The sequence below is a fragment of the Drosophila tropicalis genome, unplaced genomic scaffold, assembly GCF_018151085.1.
Source record: "Drosophila tropicalis isolate 14030-0801.00 unplaced genomic scaffold, ASM1815108v1 contig_845, whole genome shotgun sequence".
NCBI lineage: Eukaryota > Metazoa > Arthropoda > Insecta > Diptera > Drosophilidae > Drosophila > Drosophila tropicalis.
The window spans coordinates 155,979-183,805 of record NW_027173338.1 but is presented as its reverse complement, the minus strand read 5'-3'; the positions used below and the strand labels follow the sequence as shown (position 1 = coordinate 183,805).

The 27,827-nt window shown below is 33.4% G+C and overlaps 1 protein-coding gene across 2 annotated transcripts in view; it reads right to left on the bottom strand.

The window, feature by feature from the left end:
• tai (taiman) overlaps window positions 1-27,827 on the bottom strand; it is a 91,207-nt gene that overhangs the window by 59,756 nt on the left and 3,624 nt on the right. For both annotated transcript variants that reach the window (XM_068295701.1, XM_068295702.1), the window contains exon 2: window positions 8,691-8,879. In XM_068295701.1, the coding sequence (XP_068151802.1) occupies window positions 8,691-8,719 (29 nt within the window). In that variant the 5' untranslated portion in view covers window positions 8,720-8,879. The remainder of the gene's footprint in view (window positions 1-8,690; window positions 8,880-27,827) is intronic.

Sequence of the window (27,827 nt, the reverse complement as noted above, 5' to 3'; positions counted from 1 at the left end):
ACGAGTTCAACTAGCCATGTCCGTCCGTCCGTCTGGATCAACGCAAACTCCTCCTAGACCGTAAGAGCTACAGAGCTGAAATTTTGCACGTAGGCTTGTATATACTGCAGGCGTTGTATATCTCGGATTCAGCCGGATCGGACCACTATATCATATAGCTCCCATACAAACCCCAAAGTCACGAACAGTGACTTTTCTCAATAACTTCGTTATTTTTTATGCTATTATCGTGAAACTTAATATTAGAGAGGTTACTACGCCTATAAGCGACTATGCCAAATTTGATCAAGATCAGGTGACTATATCATATAGCTCCCATACAAACGGCCAAGTCACAAACAGTGACTTTCTCAATAACTTCGTTATTTTCTGAGCTATTGTCGTGAAACTTAATATTAGAGAGTTTACTACGCCTATAAGCGACTATGCCAAATTTGATCAAGATCGGGTGACTATATAATATAGCTCCCATATAAACGAGCAAGTCACGAACAGTGACTTTCTCAATACCTTCGTTATTTTTTGAGCTATTGTCGTGAAACTTAATATTAGAGAGTTTACTACGCCTATAAGCGACTATGCCAAATTTGATCAAGATCAGGTGACTATATCATATAGCTCCCATAGGAACGATTGGTCGAAAACAGTGACTTTGATCAATATCTTCGTTATTTCCTATGATTGTAGGCCTTTCTTTCTCAAGCTTAAGCCTTTTTTAGATAAAACGTTCTTCCACATTGATGGCTAATAGGTAAGGATAGAGTTACCAAAAAAGTTGCAAGGGTATACAAACTTTGACGCGGTCGAAGTTAGCCCCAGCCCTCTGGTTTATTATTTATTTTAACATTTATGTTAATTAGAAGTGATTTCCGTTGGACATAGCTAAGTATATAGGCAACTTTAAGTAAACTTGTATCTGTTTTTTATTTTTTTAGTTTTAATTACCCTGCAGTCGTAAAGGGTATATTGGAATTAACTATTGAACAAACCGACTTTTTACTTCCCTTTTTTCCGTGGAGATGAAATTCCTACGGTTTTTTGTGCAAATCTGTTGTTGTTGCTACTAATTGTTGATTTTTAGACCAAAATGAATTAAGTTTTACCTCTAGCAATAGAGAAATTTTCTTTTGCAGGGTACATAAAAGTCGTAGTAGTGACTAAATTTTTCCTTTTGTAAGCCTCATTCATTAAACTTGCATTAAAAGTTAACTCAAGTTATTTATGACTCTTTAACATGTCACAATTGGTGGCTTATGGCTTCTTATAGCCTTTGGCTATAATTACGAAAAAAAAACTTAAAACGAACGAAAAATGAAAAAATCTCCTCTGATTAAACAGCGGGAGTTCCCTTTTGGCCATTCTCCGATTGTTTGTTTCCCATTTTCAATTTTCTTTCTGCACTATAATGCATTTCGTTTTGCATTTTCTCTCCTCTTTTTTTTTTTGGATTTTTTTTCTGCATTTTGTGTGTGCAGCTGTTTTGTGTCTTTCAGCTGTGCGAAAATTTAATGAAAATGTTTCTGTTTCTGGATATTTGAATGTAAATGTGTGTGTGTGTCTGTTTATACGGGCGGTCGAGTTTGTGTGTGTGTGTGTGTGTGTGTGTGTGTGTGTGTGTGTGTGGGCGTTGCAACTTTATTGCAATTAAACATGCAATTTGGGGCCAGGCCATAAAGCATACGAGGTGCAGCAGTCTGCTTATGTGGTGCAAAATGTATACGGAAGGGAGATATATATGGCTGAATGGTAGATATTTTTGTGTATGCTCATCCACGAATTTGTTTTTGCCCCCCCTTCAGTCTCCTCCACTCACCCCTTCACTCTCTTTCTTTCTTTATATGTTTCATCTTTCTTTTTGTCTTTCTTTCTTTTGGGTTTTCTATGAGTCAGAGTTATTTCTTTTTCACTTTCAATGGAAAAGTGGTTACTGGGGGCAAACTCATTAAACATTCATTAAAATAAGTAAAAAAGTTACTTTTAAAAAAAAAAGAAATGAAAAAAATTAAACTAAGATAAAGCTCAAAAACTTTAGAGGTTTTTTAGTACATATTTTTTGTGAGTTTAGTTAACTTTCTATATAGTAAAAATAAAAAAGTTATAAAAAAAAAGATATGAAAACTATAAATATTTTCATTAATATATATTTTATTTGTAAGATTAGTAAGGGCATCAAATTAGTTTAGAATCCTTTCTTGGAGGAAATTTATGTATAAAATATTAATATTGCTTTGTAAAGTTCAGCCACAATTTAAGTAAACTATTTTTTAATAGCTATATTTTGGTTAGTTAGTGGCTCTATTAGTTTCTGTTTTCTTTTTGAGGTCTGTCTATCAATATTTAATGAATTGAAACTAACCACACCAACAATTAATAATGCAAAATTGCCAAGAAGACACCAAAACTATAAAATGAAAGGACACCTAGTTTTTTGAGGTTTTCAGGCACAACAAATGGGGGCCAATTGCTAATAGTTTGTTGACTTAACTCTGAACAGGTGAAATATTGATGGGCTCCGCCTCTTCGGGTGAATGTGTTTGTGTGTGAACTCTGGCCACATGTTGACTTTACGTTTACATAAGAATCATTTAACAAAGTGGATTGAGCAGGGAGATGAAGGGCCAACAACCCGAACAAAACAAAAAAAATAGAGAAAACGAAGCAGAGAAAGAAATATAATATTGCCAACTTTGCCTCGAGTAATTAGCCACCGACGAGCGCCACATTCCCCTTTCTCTTGCTGCCTCATCATCAGTCTGTTCATCCTCTGGAAGTCATCTGGATCTTTGTCTACTGAATGTCTATGCCTCGACATGATGACTGGAATGGCTTGGTTGTTGGGTGATTTTTCTGAATTTTCTTTTGGTTCACATTACAAATTTGATGGTTGTCAGTAACAACAAACTGCCAAAAACTGTTTAGGTAAGCAGCATGTAATTAATATGTTGACGAGTTCAACAGGCAAAAGTGCGTGGTCGGACGGACCATTTGGTTATGTTTCAATTTACGGTTCGTACACCTAAAAATACAATAATATTCAAACAGGACAGTCTAATGACATAGACAGATTATGTATCAGGTTTTGTTTGTGATAAACATGTTGAATATTTATTTCAGAGTTTTTTGACATTGTCATTAGTTTATTTTTGACGCATCGATAAAAGTTCATATATGCAAAAAGCAATGAAATGTAATTAACATAAATTTTGAAATATTTGGAAAGCACAAAATTCAATTAGCTGACTGAAAACCTCAGCTAAAGGGTATTTCGAAATTGTCTAATTGGGTTTAAGTACATTCTTCCAAATGATTTCATTTCATTCTTTACTCAATTTTCGAAAGAAAATATACATAGACAGATATTTATTGCAAAACTTTGGACTGCACAAACAAGCCAGACAGTTTTTCATAAATTTTTAGCACTATAAAGAATTGAAAGCAATTTGCCATGCATACGCAAAAAGGAAAAGCCAACACAATGAATGAAAAGTATGAAAATTATTTTTCCACCAAAGAAAGTGTAGAAAGAAAACGCAAACTGCAGTTGCTCGTTGTCTGCATATAAATTATTGAGAAGAAAAACGGGAGAGAATATGACTGACAAGAAACTCGCTTTAAAAGCGTCTGTGATAAGGATGAAAATAGAATGCAATAATTTTTGCTTATATTTATACCCTTACAAAGAATCATACATTTGCTATGGAAGGAAGTTTACGACGGTTGGAAAAAACTCATTCAATACCATATAAAGTATAAAGTCTGAAATGGAGTTGAATATATTACCTATATTTAGAAAAGATCGGATAACTATAACATAGAGCTTCCACAGGAATAATTAGCTTAAAATAATTAAGGCCAGAGACCTTTTCTTGCTTCTGCTTATTAAATAGATACAGATAACTAATTACAATTTGGAAAAATTTGTTTAAAATCGGATAAGTATAAACAGACACCAAGCCCGAGCTTGCAAACCGTTCTTTGGCAGATATTTTAGATCAAAAGATAATCACTTTAACACTCGAAAATAGGAAAATCGTGATATAAAAACTTGCAAGGGTATACAAACTTCGGCATAACCGAAAAGAGCCCAGCACTTTTGGGACGATTTTTTCCCCCTGTTGCAACAACAACAACGCGACAATCGTAAAGCAAAACACAAAAAAAGGGAAAAAAGTTTTCCTAAGGGCGTCAGCGAGACGTACTTTTCCTTTCCCACCAATTTGTTGCTGCTCATGAAAATCTGTTTACGAGAAATAAGTATCTACGAGTATGTAATTTGTTTGCCACGCCCACGCACCAACGCCAGCACCACCTCCTACCCTGTCGTCAGACCAATTAGAGGAGGAAAATCTTAAAAAATTTACTCAAAAAAGTACAAAAGACAACGAAAAAAATTGACAAGCCTGTAGACTCTCAGACTTGGACTCATTCGGGGAATGATGTTATGTAAGCGGCTTATAATTTCTTTTATTTTGCTCAAAGATATAGAAAACTGATTTCGTTTTGTTGTTGGGCGTTGCCAAGTGCCGATTGCTGTTGTTTTTATGCGTGTGTGTGGGAGGTTGTGGTTGTTGTTTTTGTTGCAAATGGAAAATGTGTGTTTTTAGGCGCTTAAAAAACAAGTAAATTATACTTGGTCTTGTCCAATAGAAAAAAAATCATTTACTTGTGGCCTTTTTGCTATTAGTTGCAAAGAAAAGTTTTCAAACCGAGATAAAGTAGTTGGAAAAGTAGAAGAGACAAGAAAAGCGACAGAAAACCACAAATGTTTCAGTAACAATATAAATTATCGCGTAGAGCTAAATAATGGCAATGAAGTAGACTTTAAAGGTTAAAAAAAAGAAATGAATAGAAAATTTAATGAACCTAAAACTTCATCTAAGCTTATGAAGACTTGGTATTCAATTTGTTAGCGTTTTTTTGCAAATTAGAATATAAAAGAAAACTGTGAGACTTGGTAGAGTTTGCTAAAATGTAAAAAGCTTAGTTTAGACTTGTCAAAAGAGGTCAATAGATTGAGGAAATATATTGGACTTTAATCATAAAAGTCAGTAAACAAATGTATAAGTTAATAGAAAACATAGGATAGTTATAAGATTTTAGGCAGCACAAATGTTATCATATCTTCAACGCTAAAACCAATTGCGAATTACAAATAAATTATGAAAGAAATGAAAGGCAAACCAAAAAGAACATATGTATTAAGATTTAGAAGCTTTTGAATTTAGCTGTTGTATTGTGACCTGATAGATAATATATGTAAAAAACTTGTGATTAAAATTAAAGAATACTTCTATCAAAACTTTCCCCTTTTGTGGCTCTTTAAGTCTTTTGCTATTTGCCCAATAGGCTTATGACTGACAAAGCTCAATTTTGGAAATGCTATGAATAATAATGAGTGTTTTCAAACTAAAAGTTTGGTATAAACTTTTAAGAATTTCCCTCCTTCATCCTCCAGCTTTAATCAGCTTGAACCAGTGAGGCGCATCTAATGAAGCAGCGCCCCCCAAAAAAAAAAAAAACTACTTGTCTACATATTGTACAAATAATTATAAACTTTGATACTCAATTTGACACACAACAAACGAGCAACAACAAAAACAAATATAATAGCCAGACAGATGAGCCTCAACTAACAGTAATAACAATTAAAAGTACTTTTTTAAGCCTTTTGGTATAGTTGTGCAATTAAAATGAGAAACTCGATTCGTTCGGACAGACACACACACATACAAATTGTCATTGATAAAAGTGAAAGTAAGCGAAATAAGAGTGCAAGAAGCATTTTGTAGTCTAGTGTAAAAATCCCAACATAAATCTATGGCAATAGCAAAGAAGAAAAATTAATAAGTTTTTTTTTTTTTTTGCATAGACAAAGGAGAAAAATAATAATATTTATAATGATGGAGAGAAACAAAGAAACAGCAAACTTCATGAGTTATTTACAGACATTTTTCATATCAAACTTTGAGCCTAGTGGAAATAGTTTTTCGTTTCGGGGCCCGGTTCGGTTTGGGTTTAGTTTAGTTTGGCTTTGGTTTATTTTTCAGCGCATCAGCCATGAAATATGGAACAACTTTATTTCATTGTCAATGGAAAACCGGGTTGGTACAAACACACACACACACACACACAGTCACAAATAAACATTACGGGCTAGAAAATGAAAGTGAAAGTAGGCCAAACTCATCAGCGTGGCCGATTTCGACTTTGACTTCGAGTGGTTGTGCGAGTGTGTGTGTGTGTGTCTGTTTTAGGCCTAAACTCAACTTGTATCTCTCTAACGGTGGCTTTGTTTCATCGTAGCGATTTTAAGACTTTGCTTCACTTTCGTTTTCATTTCATCGGCGTTTTGCATGAAGAAAAGTGAAAATGTTGCCAGTGAAAAGTGGGAAAGTGACTCTACATTTTTGACTGTGGCCTTTGTGTAAGTGTGTGTGTGTGTGTGTGTGTTTCTTCATGTTCATTATGAAATCCAACCAAAATGGAAGAATCGGATTTCATTTTGGAAATTATGTAATCATTTGAGTGAGTTGAAAAGCTGTTTAACTGCATTTTACTTGGATCAGGTTCAATGGGCCTATGAAGAATGTTTTTAGAAATTTTTAGTTTCTATTCAGTAATTTAGTTAATTATATATTAAGAGTACTTTAAATAGATAGCAATGTGCTTAGTACTATTCATTTTCAGCCCTTTTTTTTAATAAGTGTATTGAAACGTTGAAATTTCACTTAATGATATTAAATTTGATACGTTGTTAATAATTAATTTTAACGATCTGTGTGACTAGCTTGTTCCTACACACAAATTCATAACAGAATTTTTCTAAACTAAATGTCAATATCATCTCCCTCACTTCATTATGTATATCTGAAACTAATTAGATTAGATAGATAGATGGATTAGTTTGTTAAAAAAAAATGTTAGCTTTAACACTTTTCATAAATTCTAGTAAACTTTTTATCATCGATCGTTTTAAAGGCTCTTTTCTATAGCCAAATTTTAAGCGTTTTCCATACGATGTGTTATCTACAGATAGCCAGATAACAGATAACCAATAAAACAATTTACCTCTTCTTTTCAAAACGTTACAGATCAAACGTCATTTGTTTCGAAACAAAGATATTAAAAACTTTCGTATTCTCTTAAGATTTATTAAATATTGGTTTAATAGTTATTGTCAACCACAATATGAATGATATAAACATATCAATTGGATTGAATTATAAGATCATTATTTAAAATACCCGAATTGTGCAACCCATTAAGCTATGTGTCATGAAACCAAAAGGAAATCAAATAATCTACCTTAAACCGCCTACATCAACGAACAAAAAGCAATAACATAAAAAAGCGCCACTGGGGCGAAAATAAACACATAAAATGTGCCACACAATTTGCTCCTACTCATGATATTCTGTTCGCTTTTTTTCCTTTTGTTTGAACTAATATAAAAAGTAATAAAATCAATTTCAATCAAAATACCAACTTGAGAAATTATGAGCATAGGAGAACTGAAACCGAACAAAAAACCAAAACCAAAATCAAAGCTAAAGAAAAAGCAATGACAATGTCGGCGGCACGAAATTGAAGATATTTACCTTGCCGCAAAAAGCAAATTGGTTGCTCATAAATCAAATGCCGAAATATGCGCAAAATGTGTGTTAGAACCAAATCAAAAATCAAACAGAAATCGACCAAAGATATATTTGGAATGGGTGGAAGAAGTCAGACCGACCTCAAGGAGGTGTTGTTTGTCGTTGTCGTTGTTGTTGTCCGGTTTGCGTGACTTGTGGGTAAGACAAATATTATAAATAGTTTGGAGATACAAACATACATAGTTACGGATACAGATACACCAACTAGAGACTATACAAATACAACAAAAACAACAATAATAATATGGCGAAGAGTAAGATACGCATATCTGTGAGAAATACTGGAACGTGTGCAATTAATGGTTTGCTTAGACTGACCAAACAGGCGTGATGTCGCAATATTCAATGAGCTACTAATGACTAGCACATGAGCTTCAGTTTTTTTTCTTTTCTGTACAGTTATACATGTATGTATACTCTATATATATACTACATCTGTCTAGGCAATCGGCATTAAGTGTGAGAATACGGGACGAAGGGGTCGGTGCAAAGGCGTATGGCGTATGTGATTAATGGAATTTTTCCAATTTACTCGAGAGTTTTGTTTTCTTTCATTTTGCAGATGCAAAAAAAAAAAAAAAATCCGAAATATTAACCCAACTGCACATTAAGATTAAAGAAATTTTGCACAAATTTTGGCCAGACATGTGAATTATAGTCCATTTGATTAAAACTATTTGGCACTTTTTGTCAACTAGTTGATTTACAGTTGCCCATTTCAACTGAAGGTATTTTATGCATACCAATGGCAGCCACACTATTTTTATACGAATATGCAGCCACACTTTTCATACATTTGTACATTTCTGTGAATTTTTAAAATTTTGTGAATTTACAGATTTACAGAAAAAATATTTAAATTTTGAATTGTATTTCAAGGACTTCAAGGCTAAACTCATTCCACACATTTTGCTACATTTACAGCTTTTTCTGTGCGACTCTTAGCATTTTTACTTTAAAAATATGCAGCCACACTATTTTATTGCTACTTAATCAGAGAAATATATTCTGTTTGATTGACTTTGATGAACTTACCCTGCATTTTCGGCTGCAGCAATTGACATCGGTTGTTGGGGCTCATCTGTTAGCTGCAGCGTTAGATGTGCCCGTCGTTGTTGCTGATGTTCTTATTCGTTTGCCCCTTCTGCTCGTTGATTTTGATGTCTACACACAAAAATATTCACAGACGCAAAAACAAACGCATACGTAACGCAAAACGAAACACTGCAAAGAAAGAAAAGCGTGAAGAAGGGGTAAGTCGACAATAAGACAGAAATGAAAGAAAGAAAGGAAAAAAAATTGAAAATTTTATTAACATGTTTTCTAGTATTATTTTTAACAAAACGCCAGGCTTGACTTAAGTTGCCAACACTCAAGAGAGGGGCCAAAGAGAGAAAAACATCTACACATATATGAGAAAAATATATGCACATAGAGGAAGAAAACTGGCAAAAGCAAATGCCAGCTGGCCACTTGAAGACTCAAGTTACACGAAACACTTAGAGGGACGGGGGCTCTCACTCCCCTACCCACCACATTTCTCATCATCAGCAACATCGTCAAAATAAAAGAAGAAAACCTTAGCTAACCTAAGGCAGTCCAAGCGAAATGAGTAAAAGGCGCCAAGTGTGTAAAGAAAGGAAAAAGAGGTGCATCAGGCGGCGTACAAGGCAGAAGGAAGAGAAGGAGGTTAGAACAACAAGAGGGCTCTTTTGTAGGGCCGAAGGCAAAGTGTAAGCACTTTTTCTTTTTCGGCAAAGAAAGGGTTAAGGTTTGAGCTTGGGGAGTAACCGAAAACGCTTTGATATGAAAATTTCCTTTTTTAAAGATTACTCAAAAAGTTCTCCAAAAAGATGCATCACTTCACAGTCTTCTTCAAGTTCTGCAAGTATCTTTGCGACAAGCTTTTTGCTTGGCCTCGAGCAATGCAATATTTTTTTAAGCCACATTTTCTTTTAATCAATCACAAAAGATGTGAAAAAGGGAAAAACAGATAGAAAATTTAATTTGAACTCTTTGCACATGAAATATAATGTATCTACAATGTATCTTGCAGATACACAGAAATGTATCTTGTAGCTGAAGCCTACACACAAAAAGCAACAATTATAAACAATGACAAGAACAGCAACAGCAACAGCAACAGCAACAACAACAACAACAGCAACAACAAAAACAACAACAATGAAATGCATTATTATTATCAGCAAAAATACATGACAAAAGAATGGATAGAAAAAGCAAGACAGAGAAAAAGTATACATATGTCGGAATGGGAGGGATAGATTATGCTTCTGCTTTTGTGCCACGCGTACAGGAAATTATATAAAACAAGTTTCTAGGGGAGAGAGAAGAGGGTTTTTGGGAGAGTTGAGTGTAGAGGACAGACTTGATGGCATGTAAGGGGAGGGAGTCGGGCAGTTGGGGATCAAAAACAATGAGAAAAACGCAATGCAGTTGCTGCAGTTGTTGTTGTTGCTGTTGTGCGTGCGTGTGTGTGTGTGTGTGTGTGTGTGTGAGAGAGAATCTCGTATGGCAACAGAAAATGTTGTTGATGTTTAAAAAGCAAATACAATAAAGCATTCTCCTCACATACAAATATCTTTATCTGTATGCGAATATGTATGTACACACATACATACATACATACATACATATACATAATGCAATATGCATCTCTTACACACTGGCTCTTTCTCACTCACACATATTTTCACTGTCCCTCTCTCGATGTGTCTCTGTGTGAGGTTGGAAAAGTCTTTGGGTGGTGGCTGGGTGTAACCGCCCTGAATTAAGTATACGACACATTGGATGGAAAGCCATAAAAGCAACCTCAAAAAAGTAAACAACTAAAAGGATCAACCAGGACAAGCAGAAAATAATACGTAAATCCCTTTGAGAAATCTGACTGTTTTAAAGCTAGAATTTATCACTTATATCTGTTTAAAACTTTTAGAAAGTTTCCAAGTTGCATTGATTGAAAATTTTACCGAAATAAGTTTTCAATTATGATTTTCAAATATAATTTAGCAAAATTTGTCCAAGATTGGAATAGAAGTTAATACATTTGATTCAAATTGGACTTTTGAATTTATAAGTCTCAATTATGTATATAAATATGTTTTTTATTTCGACAGCCTAAAAATTTAAATTTAAAAAATATATTTTTATCAAAATTAAGTATCTTTTTTATCAAAATTAAGTATATTTTTATCAAATCAGCTAAATTTGCCGTTCAGTATCATTATACAAAGTTATCACAACTTGGGAAATTAGATTCGCATAAAAAGGAATTCATCCTGCAGAAAAGTTCTCTAAATTGGCCTCTAATAATCAATATTGAAAAACTTTTAATTCTATCCGGCGATATATATTTATTATATTCAACATTTCATTTTATTCAATTGCAACAAATACAATAAAAACGTAACCCTAACGAAATCAGCTGATTTAGCCCAGTTAATATCACAATTTGCGTTTAGATCAAGATCCGAAACGGTTTTTATATATTCCCAGTTTGCTTTCTTATCTTGAAACAAAATCATTTGGATCAAATTATTTTCCAAACGTCTTGAACTGAAACTCGTCACTTTATTAAACGAAATACACTCGAGAAGATTTTCACAAAAGTGTGTTAATTAAAAAGCGACGAAAAAAAACACACACTCGTACATCTATTTCCTTCTCTGCGTGTGTGTGTGTGTGTGTGCGTCTGAGTGTGTGTTTGAGTGTGCGTTTTGTATCTTTTTGAGCGCTTGAAATAGTTTCAACAAGTCGCAGACGCGTCTCAAAAATACAATTTCAGTTTTTGTTTATTTTATTGTCGCGTCTTCGTTTGCCACAGAAAAATGTTTATATATGGGATTTTATTTTTATCAGTGAAGCGAGAGAGAGAGATAGAAATAACAACGTAAACAAAAAATTACGAAAGAGGGGACGGGGTGGCAAAATCAGTATCAGATATCGACTTTGACATACTCATTATTGACGATTTACTGAGACATTATGACTATGAAAATGCATCAACATTTCCTCAACTTCAGTTAACTTTTGATCTACTCTATATATAGAGTATATAGGGTACAAAACTTTAAGGAATCAAAACAAAATTTCTTTAAAAGACATCAATATGCTTCTTTGAAACATATTTTCGCGGGGTATACAAAACAAATGCATGTTGATAAAGTAGTTTTTGTCTTGGACTTTGTTTCTTCACTTTACTTCTTTTTTCCAGCGTGTTATCCTTTGTATTTATTTATTGCGTGTAAATTTCGGAAGTAAACAAATATCCGAAATACACAGGCTTATTTGTAAATGAATGAGCTCGCTGCTTGGTTTGGGTTCTTTCTTTCGTTTGGGTTTTTCCCGCGCTTGCATAACTAACAAATTAGGCTTTGGTCTGGGTTACAAAACCCGCTTAGAACATGGCCAAAGACCACAGACGACTTGGCCAAGCCAAGCCATGCCAAGAGCAATTCAATATGCTAGTTATGCAACCAAACTGAAAGAAACCAAAAGAACAAGAAACAAATGAAGAAGAAGCACTTGAACAAAGCAAAGACCACAAAATGAGGACGCTTGCCGGCAGACTGGCTTTAACTTCATCTTCATCTTCAGTTCTACATCTCTGTCTCGTTTTTTGAAGCCGGTTTTTTGTGTTAGCTTGAACAAAAATCCATTTCGCTTTGGCCGAGAGATTCTGCACATTTTACCGTTAACATAATGGCTAAATCACCGTTTAGAAAAAAAAAAGTAAAGAGTAAAAACAAAAAGCCGCCAAGACGACAACGAATCTTGGGTATATGAGATGAGCCCAAAACGATCGCGAAGGAGTTGCAAGATTTCAACAGAAGAATTCTTCTTTGGTCTTGCCATTTTTCTCTGTTTCTTTTCGCATAATTGCAGTTTTTTTTTTTTGTGGCTTTTTCTTGTTTATAAGTCTATAGTTATATATGTATGTATATATAAATTTTGTTGCTGAAACGTGCTTAGAATTAAATTAAATTAAAATTACAGTGAGTGGGGGCCACAATTGTTGTTGATGGGAAAACATGTGAAATATGTAATTTTCTTCCATTTGATAGAGCTTTTTTATATTATTTCAAACAAATTTATATAATGCCCAAAACAAATTGATAAGTTACGAGAATGGCTAACAGCCATAGGCATAGTATATACTTCACACGATTTAAGCCAAGTTTTTTCAAGGCGGATTAAGCAATCTTCCTAATAAGTTAAATAGGTAAAAAGATATTTTCCATCAAAAAGAGATTTAACATTACATAAAAAATGTTCAATCACTAGACAAAACAAAACTCTTAAAATACAATATTAATTAATCTAATTTGTTGTTTTTATCTATGTACAAATCTTTTTCAAGTTTATTATATATATTTTCAAGAACTTCGACTTCATTACAATTTAAAATTTCTTTTTTTTTAACTCTTTTTCGTTTCTTTTTATAGAAACTTGCTAAATACCTTCTTTTCTTATCGCTGGCAATTTAACTCATTTGAAATGTATTTCTTCAACCCAAAAAGATAGCAAAATGTTGCTCATTGTTGTTATTTCGTTTTACATTTTGTTCCTGTATTTACTTAGCGTTATTAAGCGTTTCTCTGTTGCTGTTGTTGTTGCTTTTTTGTATACTCCTTATTTGGGCCACACATTTTTGTACGTTTTCTTGCGTACGCGACAATAAAACAATTTTTATTTTTTTTTTTTTTTTTTTTTTTTTTTTTGTTTATTGTTAGTGGTTAAGCGAAAAAAATGAGTTTATGTATTTTAAACTGACCTCATTATGGTATAATTTAGCTCGTTGCCGGATTTTGCAAAAGTGGCAACTTTGTTGTCGTTGTTTTTCCCTCAATTCTATATATGACTTTAATCATCAGTTGGTTTGTTCTGTTCTGTTCTTTCCTTCATTTTTCAAGGAGACCTGATAAAGACGGGAGAGTGAACCATTTGGCTTATCTTGGACCGATTTTAATCAGTTGTAAAAAGTAGAAGAGGAAGAAAAGGAAAAACAGAACGACAAAAAAAAAAAACCATCGAAAAACCTTCAATGGCAATTTGTTTCATACTCTCTAGAGTGCACTTAGCATTTGTTGTGTACCTTTTTGTGATGGTTTTGGTACCTGTCCCGTAACTCAAACTAAAAGCCAATTAATCAAGTGGTTAAGAAATTTCGACTTTACCCACTGAAAGATATATAATTTACGCATAATTTACGGTTCAAGTCTTTTCCGTTGATTGCTTAAGTAAAAAACAAGAGTTTTTTAGGTGTTGAAAATTTTGGTGTATATATGTATTTTGATTTTTGGATATTATTGACAAAATTGTCACGTAATTTTCATAATTTTTTTTGGGTGGAGCCTTCATTCAAGTGTAAGAAGAATCATATATTAAACAGAGGATAAATAAAATACTTTTGATATCTTTATATACATCTTCGAGACAATCCTATGACAGCTTGGCCCTATATTATATACATGAAGGCAGATTTAACTTTAGTTTATTTCACTACAATTCTAATTAAATCAAAATGACTTCGTTTAATATGAACTTTGAATATTTTGGTTTTTCTTATTCTTTTTCTGAAATTAGACTGCCCAGTCTCCTATCCAGTTCATAAAACCTTGTTAGTGTGGCCATATATGGTTATCAATGGAAAAACCAAACAAGGAGTTGAGAATTATACGACTTTTTAAATGGGTTCTAATTAAAAAAAAATAAAACAAAATTCAAATTAAATAGAAACGATTTATTGATAGATTGTGTTTTTTGGGCATATTTTATACTTAAGACTTACTAATTTTGAAATTGAACTTGTTTCTGCTGTAACTTGATGAGCATTTAATCTGCTTATACATAGAAATTTAAAAATTGTGAAAAAAGAACTATGAAATCCTCATATACTACGTGCTTTTTGTTTGTTCACTAAAAATGCCACCCTGTGCTTCTTATCATGGATTTTATTCTTTGAGTAAAGCCATCAAACAGGATATGACTACCCAACAGCAGTAACATACGAAATAACACTTCTTAGAGCCCATTAAAATTGCAAAAGACATTCTAACCGATTGAAGAAGAACGAACACTGTGTTTTGTGATAGACTGTGTAGTGCTAACACTGAATGCATAACAATGGGCCATGTCTCTCCCTCTCTCTAGTCTAGTGGCTTGAAAGAACTTCAAATAATTTGTCGTCTTTGTCGTGAACTTTATCAGCGACAATAAGTTGAGCTGACTGTCGGGCTGGTGGCTTCCGCATAGCCCTACGGGCTCAGGGGCACTCAAGAATTAAGAAGAGAGTGGGCAGAAAGGTCTCTTCTATAGGGGCACAACCAGCCAGGCAGGCACATGTTTTGCATATCGGATAAATACTGTTAGCTCGTAACTCTTTCAATAGCCACGACGATAGCAACAAGTAGTCAAAAAGACAAAAACAACAAATTAAATGCATGAAAGAGTCACTATACGAGATATGCGTTCGGGGTTTACGTGCCTGGAATTTTGCTTCTAAACATTTGAATTTAGTGAGTATTGTCTTCGCTTGTAACTGTTTTTTTTGTGTATGTACACACAAACCGCAGCTGTTTAAATTTAACTGATAAGCCAAAAAAAAAAAAAGAAACAAAATCGAGAAACCGTCAAAAAAAGGTGTTTCGAAAAATGTTTAATACAAAAACTGGTACAACACACAAAAACGCATGGGGCCAACAAAAAGGCTTTTGTACTTGCGCAAATGGTTATTTGGCATTAAAAATGTGTTAAGTAAATACAAATGCTGGGCTTTACCCAAGGCAAAAACAAAACAGCCACAATTTAAAAACCAAAGACCAAAAAGTGTAAAAGAAGCATAAATCAATGTAATATTAATTCTCACAAAAGTAGCCTCCGCTCGCTGTCTCACCGCCATTTAGTTCGTATATTTTTTTTGGTAAAACGAGCAGCATTAATTTTCATATAGAGAGCGAGCCAAACTGCTTATTAGCATGCGAACAAAAACAGAACCCAAAAACGAATCATTAACAATAATGCAGGATGGAAAAAAGACAGGCAACAAAAGAAAGACCTAGGGATACTCTATCTACAACTCACCCTACCCTAAAATATTGGAGCGACACTTCTGAAGATTAAAATAGGAAGAAATCTATCCTCGAATTTACACAGAGAAACCCAAGTAGACTGTTAGATCTTTGGTTTTATATATTTTGGGATGATGAAAGGGAAATGTTTGCACTGACTCTAGAGTGGAAATATTCTGTCTAAGAAATCTTGAAACAGTCCTCCTCCAAGTTCCTTATAGTTAAGGTTTTATATTTCTCACACCACTTTTAAATGCCTCGCTTAAAGAATCTTCTGCTATAAAGTGTCTAACAATTTGGTCAATATGGTAAACGGGTTACAGAGCTTTGTAAGGCAAAAGTAGCAGACCTTAAAAAAACATAATATTATCTTATTTTCTTATAAATCTTTTCAGAATAATGGGGAAAATCCTAAGGGTAATGCACATTCGACTCAAAATTGGAAAAGTCATGCCCGGAAGCAGTTTTGTTCTGGATTTTTGGGTTATATTTGGACTTTTTGTTTTTCGAACGCATTGGCAAGTGTTTCTACTGATAAAAACAACAACAGAATGTCCAACAAAATTGTTCTTTTGTCGGGTGTTCATGATTCGGTTGTCAATCAATTCATTAATCACTCAAAAAGTTTTGGAATGAACGAAAATGGAATGGTATAAAAGGACGGGACGGGAAAAACAGAATCTCAATTCTGTTGGCCAACTCAGTTAGTTTAGTGGCTGTTGTTGTTGCTTTTATCTGCGCTTCTGGTTCATTTGTGCCAAAACGTGTTTATGTCAAATTTCAGTAATTAATCAAATTGAAAAGAGGCAAAACGATAAAGACAACGAATGGCTGGCCATTGACGACTATGTTGGTATAATATGCCTACAGATTCAGCTAATTTTCCAATATTCTTTGCCTGTTCTCCCGTTCTCTCTTTCTCCCTCACACACTCTGTCTGCTCGTTGTTTGCTTCCTGTTTCTGGCCAAGTTGGCAGCAATTGACTTGTTTTCCCCTCATCCATTTGGCCGCGAGCTGTCAATGAGTGTGTTGACATTTTTGGTTAGTGTGAAAATGTATTTTCTTCCTTTTTCTTTTTTCTTTTTTTTTTGGTTGTTGTTGTTGTTGGACCAACCATTAAAATGGGGTTCATTTTCATGATGATGAACAACTCCAAGAAAATATTTAGTATTTTATTTTAGTCCTCTTCAGTTTTTATCTCAGAGATCGCACGCATTTTTTGGTTTTATGACTTTTCAGTATGTTTTCTCATCCATTTTTATTTTTCGTTGGCCATTAAATTATGAGTCAGTGGCGAAGACTTGTAATAGACTCACGCAGGATAAGCACCAAGTTATAAACATTCCAAAGTACTTGAGAGTCATAAAACTTAATTAGTTTGACAAAACACACATTCGACATGGCTTCAAGAAGTCAGCGAGTGAGTATAGGAAGAAAATTATTTTAAATTACACACAAATCAGATAATATTAACTTTTGTTTTACGACTCTGATATTTTCTACAACCATTAAAACAATTTTACGAATAGGATACAGGTTTTGAAACCTCAATGTACAAATTCAATTAGCCATTCCATCAAAAAACCAAAAAAGACCTTTTAAAATTTATTCAACAAAATCATTGATTAGCTTTAATTGCTTAGGAAGATCACAATCTGAAAGTAAATGTGAATTACTTAAAACAGGAGTAAAATTAGAGAGTTCTTCTTATTAAATGGTTGAAAGACTTTATTTTACTTTACTATAACATTTTTCTTGATTACATTGAAATGGGTGACCCCGACGTTGAAGTGCTGGTTGAATCATGCTGTTAGTTTCCAACAGAGGCAAAAAAGAATCTTGATTTAGTCTTGGGTTGCTTCTAAGCAGTAAAATATACGGCAGTAACAGAGAGGTGACCTCGACGTTGAAGTAATTAAACAAATGAAAAGTGAAAGTTGAATATTTTTAATTATATAAAAAAGATATGTTAAAGATCAGAATGTATATATCTCCTAATACATCCTGTGTAGGTATCGCAGTTGATACTTCTTGATTATTAAATATATAATTCAACACAGTAACTATAGATTGATAGTTTGTTGATAACGGATTTGCAGACATGTCTATCTTTTCTATTGATGTATGCCTGCCATGATAATGGCTCAATTCAGTTTAACATTAAACAAGCCAATAAAATAACCTCTGACATCAGTTTCCTTTCACCTTCACCTACATCTTAACTTACATCGACCCGTCTTTTACTTACAATAGAGCATTAAAAATCCATTTGTTTTCTTCTTAACCACGTCTGGACATGAACAACAACTTCTTTACAGATCAAGCCCTATACATACATACATATATAAAAGAAGGCACTGCTAAATGTCAAATTTACGCACCATAATTTATGAAGGGAGCCACAACAAGAGGAAATCTAAGAAGCAATCGAAACGAATTTACATAAAAGCCAAATAAATAACAGAACTCAGATAAATACAGGCATGCATATAAGTAAAAATATGGGCTAAAAGCAGCAAAAAATAGCCTAAAGATGAAGAAAAATATATATGTATAAGTATATATTTGTATCTATAAGTAAGAATCTATTGTATAATCAAGTGGGTGAGTAATTATGATAGAAATAAACAAGTCTGACAGCAGTCGCAATGACAAATAATGAATGAAAAACCGTTTTAAATATAATGATGGATATCTGAATAGTTGCAGAATGTATAAAAAGTGTTTCAATTTCTGTTTTTTTTTTTCCTTACTTCTCTTTTTCGTTGTTGTTGTTGCTGTTGCTCTGTCATTGCCTTGTTTGTTGTTTACACTTGGATGCAAATTAGATTATGTGCCTAGAAATGGCGCAGAAACCAAAAATTCCTATCCATTCTGCATATTTTACTATTCACAGAACTCAAACGAATTGGATAGAAGCGTATTCAAATGCAATTGCCAATCGAATGAATGTGTGCCTAAGTGTGGACTATTTGATTATGGTAAAAATGGAAATTAGATCTACCAAAAATGGTCCAACAATATTTATATACATACATACATATATGTATATGGTTGGGTACACAACACCATCATACCATACAATCAATATCATCATCAATAAAAATATTTCTCTTGTTCTATTGTTATAAATACCCTAATCTAAGAAAGGGTATATTCGCTTTTTTCAAAATATTGAAGGGAGAAAGCAGTTGCATCAAAATGTTTAGATTATATTTGGATTTTACATCTCTCATTCGATCAAAATAATCAGTGAAAATGTTTCTTTTGCATCTTTTAACACCAAATTTATAATCTAGTCGCATTTTTTATACCCTTGCAGAGGGTATTATAAAATTGGTCAGATGTTTGTAACGCACAGAAGGAGACGTTTCCGACCCCATAAAGTATATATATTCTTGATCAGCATGAGAAGCTAAGTCGATATAGCCATGTCCGTCTGTCCGTCTGTCCGTCGGTGCGTACGCGTTTTACTCAGCCATCTTAAGAGCTATCGGGATGAAATTTTTTTGGGAGCTTTTTTTTACCCGGGTGAGATAAAGTATGAAAATCTTTGGGATCGGACTACTATATCATATAGCTCTGGAACAAAAATTTTTGCAAAAATTGGAGTATCCCCATGAAATTCACCAATATAATAGAATTTGATATAAAATCTCAGATCCCAAAATTTGACCCTGATCGGATAAATAGAACACAAGTTACAGTCTATATAAATCGGTTCAATCGCTGCCGGCAGCTCTGCTTGCTGCCTACTACGTCATCATCAAATCAACAGAGCACATGCATACACACACAGACGCAACGCTACATAAACTGTATGTGTATGCGTGCGTTGCTTTGCTTAGGGAATGAGGGAAGAAGAAGAACAAATTGTACATAGTATGAAGAGTAAAATTGTTTTGTTTGTATATTAATGAATTGAGTTGCAGAAAACAAATTTTGAACATGTGAAATTATTATTGTCAAGGACTGCAAGGGTATATAAACTTCGGCATAGCCGAATTTAACTTTTTTGATATTTATCAGTATCATATGCTAAAACTATTAAAGAAAGAGTTAGTTAGTATGGCTCACTCAACCAATAACCTAAAGAGCATAAAAATGTCGATTGATAGATGATTTTTTGGAAGAATATATTCCCATATATGTACATATCTATGTATAAACATTATCTATATTAAATATGTAAGTGTATAGACTGCTTTGGTGAATTTGTATTTGTCTGTTTATAAATTTTAATTGACTTTCAATGTACTGAGATGGCATTCCTTTTCAATCAACTGAAATCAAAAGGTTAGTTTTGCAAAATCTAACAGGTGTTATATAGTATTAAATTTTCAATTTCAATTTGTTTGCATTTTTTGTTCTTCTAAATTCAATTAAATGTCTAGATGTCTAAGAATTTTTCATGGCGATTGTCACACACAACAAAAAAAAGTAATTGTATACTTTGAGGCGCCATAACATCATGGATCAATGGAGACCCGAAAAACCAATGAGAACAACTCATGTGTAAAACTGATTTGTCTGCAAAATATTTTCATGGAAAATTCTTTACTCTAAGGGAATATGTTAAATTTGTAGGTTGATTTTTTACTAGATATGACTTTAATGTAAGCCAACAAACTAGAACGCTGCTAAAATTTACTCAAAGCATAGTAAATTCAATTACACTTCAACTCATTCTCTTGGCCATTGCAGTGGAAGTTCTTTCGAACAAAATTCTTCCTTTTTTTTTTGTTTTAAAAAAAAAAAACCGGCTCACTTAAAACAGCTGCAAACAAAAAAATATAAATGCCAAAACAAAAAATATAGGTATATATACATTTTGCTCATGCCAAAATAATGTGGAAAAAAAAGGAGAACCACAACAAAACTCGTCTGTCTAATAAAATTTCTAAAGACACTTGGTGAGGAGGCTGGTTGTAGGCCCTCCTCTTGTTCATTGTCTCGAGATTTGAATACATAAATCTTGTTTTGATTTATTTATTTATTTGTCAGAGGAGACGACATAGTTTTCAATTAAATAAAAGCGTCGCTCTAATAATGAACACAAAAAATATGCCAAGAAAGATTTAAAAAAAAAAGAGAAGAACAACTACAAAACAAACCCAAACTCAGAGAGTTGATGGAATTTATTTAATGAAGAAGTTTTAATGCTCTTGAAATAAGTTTACTTGATTCAACAGTTTTGAGAATTAGTCAATTTTATTGAAATTCTTTATAACTTTTAATTAAACATAATTCGTTTAATTGTTTGGCTTAGACAAAAACTGCTTAGTAAAGGTTTTCATATGATTATTAGGGAGACAGATTATTAAACATTGAAAAGGAACTTTAAAGAGTTTTTATTTTAAATTTCTGAAAGATATTTAAATCATTTAATGTACGATATTGAATTATAAACCTTTTTGTTGTGGTTTTTCTTAATCTGCTCAATGTAAAGGCAGAATTGACCGATGTTGATGAAACTACAGAGAAATTTCCCAAGTTCCTATACTAAGAAACCATTTAAACATCATTTCTCATACTTTAATCATCTGCTCGTGCAAAATCATGGTATCTTTCAAATCTTTCACTGAAACTACCATACTCTATTTAGAGTAGAGTATAATAATAATCAGAGACAAGCGTATAGCTCAAATTTCGGCAAAATGCAAAACCCAACACACTCACATACATACATATCAAGTAAAAGAAGAACGCGCCCTATGGTCATGGTTCCTGGGTCCGTTCGGGGTTCGTTTTAGAGGATTCTTCTTTTACACACACACTAGCACAATCATCTCTTCTTCTCTCTAGTTGTAGTTTGGTCTCGTTCTGGCTCTTGGGCTTTTGGGAAGCTGTTAGAAGCGGCAGCGAACCGCGCGCGTTTTCTGTTGCCTTTTTTCTCAGAGTATGTGTGCGTTTTTTGGTATGTTTCGGTCGTTTTTTCGTTGATGACCTTGAAAAAGCTTTATCTAAAAATCGAGTGCAATCAACTTTATAAAACGCTCACACACACACACACACACACACATTTCCCCTACATTTCAAAACACACACACACACACACACACACTGAGACCCATTGGAGAGCCAGAATGTTAGGTAGTGTGTCTTTTGAAGCCCCCCCAAAACAAAAAACTGAAATCTTGTTCTCTTTCTCGCTCTTTTTTTTGGTTTTTTGATACTGGAAGTTGTATTGGTTAACCACATACAATAATAATTATTCTAGATTCTCAAAATTATATAGTATGCGTGTGCTTATACACACATACACACATCCAAACATATTCTTGAAAGGTGGTCGCTCTGATGTTTGTTCATTTCGTTGGTCATTTGCCGCTCTTGTGCTTTTTGTTGGCTGTGGTTTTAGCCTTGTTATATGAAAACCAAGCGTTTAAATGGTGCTTAGTTTTTTTTCAGTTCCCAAAGACTGTGAAAACAGGTAGATAGATATTATACAGCCAATGAATGGCCATACACTTTTGATTGGCACTGTGCATATGAAGAAAAGAATATGTTTTATTTAGAAATTAAAGACCGATTCTTGACGACATTTAAAATATATATGTATGTGTTTATATACTTATGGGAATTCCTAATCAGCAGTTATAGACACGTCGATCTAGACATATTCAGCTTTTGTCTTTATATTTGAATGAATGAATGACATTTTTCACCGAGAATCCGGAGTCTGAAGGAGATACCAATATGTGAAATCTACAAACTAGACCAGTAATCACTATGAATAGAATGCGTTTTTCTTCCAGTGCATTATGTAATCATATGAATCCGATAAGTGATCTTCGAATTGGCAAAAGGAAGTCCCAGAAAGTTTCACTATAACCTTTACCAAACTAAACTAAATCTTAAGTCAATTTTAAAAGAATAGAATTTAATAGGATGTTCTGAAATCCCTTGGATTCAAAGGATTAAAGAATGATTTTAAAATAATTATAAAAGAGCAACATTGTTGATGAGTTGAATTCAAATACAAACAGATGTTTTACCACAAAAGACTTCCGCTTAAGAGAAATTAAATACTTCCGGAACATACATATATTAGAGAGGGAATTACTTCGTTTTTATTTTTAACTTTAATTAATGAACTGCAACTAACGACTAAGACACTCGTAATCAAGTTGTGATGAGTTCTAAGCCATTCTTTGATATCCTCATCACCTGGAAAGGATAACTTATCAAGAGTAGTTTTGGTTACTTCTCTTTGCATTCCATTATTAATTAAGCTAAATGATGAAATTTAGCAATCATCTTTACCATATCAAATTCCATATCAAACTCATTCAACATTCTTATCGAGAAATCGAAAGTATTGCTTTTGCCATAGATGTGTGACTCTTGACGTGATTTGGATGAATGATTCTACTACAACTACTATCAGATCAGTGGGCACTCCTACAACAACTATAACTAGTATTTCCTCTACACCCTCACACACACACACACACCTATGTATGTGTGTATGTGCCCACATATTTTGTATATTGTTTTGTTTGATGCCCAACCCCCTTGAATCTGCCTCCACATACCGCCCCCCTTTGCCATCTTTCTACTGCCGGCGCATTTGAATTTCATTTTTAGATTTCAATTTATTTTCGGCGTAGTTTATGCCAATTTGGTTTTTTGGGTGCGATTTCTTTTAATATTATGTATGCCATATATTGTTGTTGTCCGCATATATATATGTACATATGTATTTTCAGTGTGTGTGCGTGTGTGTTTCTTCAAATGAATTTGATTTGATACTCAGTTTTGCAGCGCTGATGTTGGGTCCCGTGTTCTTTTTTTCTGTGATTATTGTTGTTGTATAATAGCTAAGCAACAATAACAAACAAAAAGTAAGGAAGGAAGGCAAACCATATCAAACAAACAACAAAAAATACAAAAATTAAATAAATAATAATAATACTGCAAGAGCTTGCGAATTTTTGAGCCGTACTGTACATGTGATTATGGATTCTCCTGCTCTGTCTAGCATTTGCTGTCACTCACTCACTCACTCACACGCTCTGGCTCTGTGTCATGTGTCTTGTTATTTAGTCATTGTCAAAATACTATAGAGATTTCTATGTCTCTCTCTCTTTCTCTCTCCCTATATATGTATGTGTGTGTGTCTTTAAAAGCATATTAACTAATTGACGTCTGTGTTTATCTATCCATACGCAAATGTGTTTCACTCCTCATTACTGTATGCTGCTCTGTTGAGGGCGACACGACCCTTTCATCCGTTCTTCCCCCTTTTTTCTCCCATATTGCTCTCTTTTTTCTCGCAGTGACCCACAAATGGTGTGATTGACATTTCGGACATGTTGAAAAGTTGCGGCTGGTTTGCGAATAAAAAAATGAAGAAGAAAATAACACAAAAACCAGGCGACTAAAAAAACAAATGTCTCAACTCATTCTAAAAAGGTTCATTCATACAATTGCTTCCCAATCTGTGTGTTAGAGATGAACAAGTTCTACGATATATTCCATCATTTAGTGGAAAAAAGTCTGAGAATTTCGGAATCTTAGATCTGATTTTTGAGCTTATCTATTATTGAAAGAGGTAAGACGTAAACAAGATAAAAGTATTGAAAAGTTGTAGCTTTTCAAAGAAAGAAATGTTAAGAAAGGTTTTGTAGTCAAATCCACAAAATCCTCAAGGAATGATCCTTTTTTCCTACTGACTAACCCAACAAACTTATATGAAATTCCCTTTCGCATTGGAATGTCCTAAGGGTGAAGAAAAGGAAATATCAACCTATCTAATAAATTTCCAAATGAGTTCATTTGCCTTTCTCGAAAGTTGGGTGTAAATACAAAAACGATAGCTAGTTATAAAAGGGTTTTAAGACAGGGCATTATTAGCAGAGTATGATGTCATTGATATCTGTCATTAACTCTCTGTCATGGAAAGACTCACTAGTTGGGGATAGAAAAAAATTAAATAACTCAAAAATTATATCCTTCATAATGGATCCGCCAATGCTTTCTGTTCTTTAACAAAATTTATTTAACTCCAAAAAATTGATTCATCGAGTTTCCGAATCAATAACTAGCTGCAAGGCTCTTTAAAGGATAAAGGCTTCTTTTTGTTATATGCTTCTTAATTTTTCACTTTTTGTACGTTCAGGAACACTTCGAAGCCCACATAAACAATCAGAGACTACTTCAAAAAATGATTAGAGTTTAACCGGAAAGTCAATTTATAGTTTTCCCCGAAAACGCATTTGCATTTTAATTATTATTTATCATTGCTGAAATGTTAAAATTTCAAAATACGAGGCAAATTATGATTATGAAATCTTTTCATGAAACCCTTTCAACATCTTAATTTGCCTCTACATTTCAGTAAAAACCTAAAGACCTTAGACAAAAGTGTATTCTCCCAAGTTGAAATCAGCAATGACCTTCCAGCAGGCTCGACAAATTGCTTACTAAGCATAGCAATGTCCATGTAAATAATCGTTTCATGAAATTCGACTGGTAGAAAACAAATTGGAACAATTTCATCTCTTGGGGTTACCAGCGTTCAGTCCAAATTGCCATTTGGTTCGTGCATCTATGTATAGTCATTTTTTCTCGGTGCTTTTTTTGTGCTCAAACTATAATTATCTTAATTAAAATCTAAAGTCAAAGTTTTGACAAAGTCAAGTCAAGTTGAATCGCAGTCCAAGTCCAAGCATAGCATAGCACATAATGTGATTAGCTCATCTGTTTTCTGAGGAATTAAGTAATCAGCGTTGTTTAAATGACCACCAGGTTAGCCGGTTGGATGGTTGAAAACCATTCGGTTGGTTGGTTCATTTGTTAGTTGGTTCTAAAAAAGGGAAAATTTTACACAGACCAAGAGGCAAAGACAGAGCCAGAGAAGGAGAGACAAAAACAAATCTCAGCTCTTAGTTAAGACTAGCTAGACCACCCTCTCCCCACTCAATCTTTTGGCCTGCACATTGCTCTATAGAAATTTGAATACAAATATAAATGTTTGTGTGTATATATATTTTGGCTGAAATAATGTTGATGTCATAGGTTCGGTTTGTTGGGCGTAAAAAATGTTTATGGTAGGCATTCAGTTTGAAACTTTGTGTGTGAGCTAATGCAAGCATTCAAATACAAAAAAAAGCAAAAAAAAAAAAACAACAAAATATACACAAAAGGCCAGAGAGGAATGCGAATGCCCATTATAAATGCCAAATATTTGTTTTGTCAACGCAATTTTCAGTTGTTATTTCTTCTTTTCGGAGTGCTTGTGTTTTTTTTTTTTTTTTTTCCTTTGCTAAACAAGTAGTAAAGGAAAAGTCATGCTGGCGAGCAAATGTATAAATTTTCAAACAAATGAATCATTTTTGTATACAATGATGACTAAGCTAAACTACATTTAATTAATTATGGAACAATGAAACGTTTTTCAAGTGTAGTATTAACTTTTAATTAAATTTAAGGAAAAAGTGTACGCTACTATGAATAGGAATTCATGTCTTTATAGTTTTGACATAAAATTTGTTAACACGGAAGAACTACCAGTCACCACAATCAGTGTGACCATGTTTTTCATTGGCGTAAGTCGTTACCCTCACTCCAAGCTGGTCTCTCTGTGAATTGCAGTGAAGACTTCTTAAGGCTCATAACGAAAAAGCGCAGGAAAGGGACCTAGACAAGACAAGAAGCTGTAGCAAGGGAGAAAAATGAGATAAAGCTGATATCCAGGATTCTCATTTTACTTTGCTTTACAAGAGTAAATTTTTAAAATTTGTTGGATACTTAATCTCTAAATCTCATTGTCTCCTTATCTACCTTTCTCTCTCTTTCTGTATCTCATTATCCCTTTCTAATAAAGATATTAGAAAGGGATAATGAGATACAGAAAGAGAGAGAAAGGTAGATAAGGAGACAATGAGATTTAGAGATTAAGTATCCAACAAATTTTTAAAAATTTCAGATAAATTGCACAAATGTTTTAATGGTAATATAGATGTTAAATCATCATTAAAAGAATATTTCACAGGAAATGCAAATTTATTAAGGATTAATTAAGAAAAGGATCTTTAAAAATAAACTAAAAACTGGGTAAAATTTCTTTTATTTTTATATAAACAATTCTTTGTCTTAGTTCTTACTTTTTTTCATGTCTGCTTGAGAATTTGAGATACTCGAAAAATGATTTAACTACTATTTAAATACCAGTCCAAGAAAAAAAAAAAAAAAAAAAAAAAGACCTTCAACACATTTGCGCAGAACTTCAAAAAGAAATTAAAATTATAGCAAAACTCGCAGCGGGCAACAACAAAAACAAACCGCGATGCTGAAGAAGAACAAAAAACAGAAAAAAGGGGTATATGGAAACCAGTTTTTTACTGGGGAAACAGCAAAAAACACAAAGTCGAGAAAAAATTGGTATGATATTGGTACGTAAGCAGTAATTGAAGTTAACGTAATTATAAACGTACCACAACAACAACAACAGCAATTTATATGGCCAAGAAGAAAGAATGATGGCAAGGATGTGGATCCTTATTCGCCGGCCACGCTTAATTTCCCAATTAACATGGGAAAACTTCAAAAGAAGCTCAAGGAAAATGAAAAAAAATAAATAAAAATTGTAGGACAAACTCATTTACGCTTCACAGCGAATTCAGCAATAAATGTAAGTCGAAAAACGTGCGCTTTATTTTCCACTTGTACTATTTAATTCCTTACACAAGTGACTGACTGACTGACTGAATGAGTGAGTGAGAATGAGAGACAGAAAATATTATTATAAAGACAACGTTCAAGGTTCTGAGGACATTGACAACGCAAAGGTCAAACATGATGAGAAGAAACAACAAGTTTTTTTTATAGCCATATGCAATCGTATCTGAATTTTATTTATATTTTTATAGATATTCATGTAAAAAATAAAAAAAAGAGAAAACAGAACAAAAATGACCAACTGCCATCAACACAGAGCACACCAGAGAAGAGTAGCTATCAAAAAGTTAAAGTTGTAAAACTGAATATCAATTTTATGACTAAATATGTAAATTTTTGAATTTTTGTTTAAGGCATTACAAAAATTGGCAAAAGACTTCCCCAAAGTATTTTGGG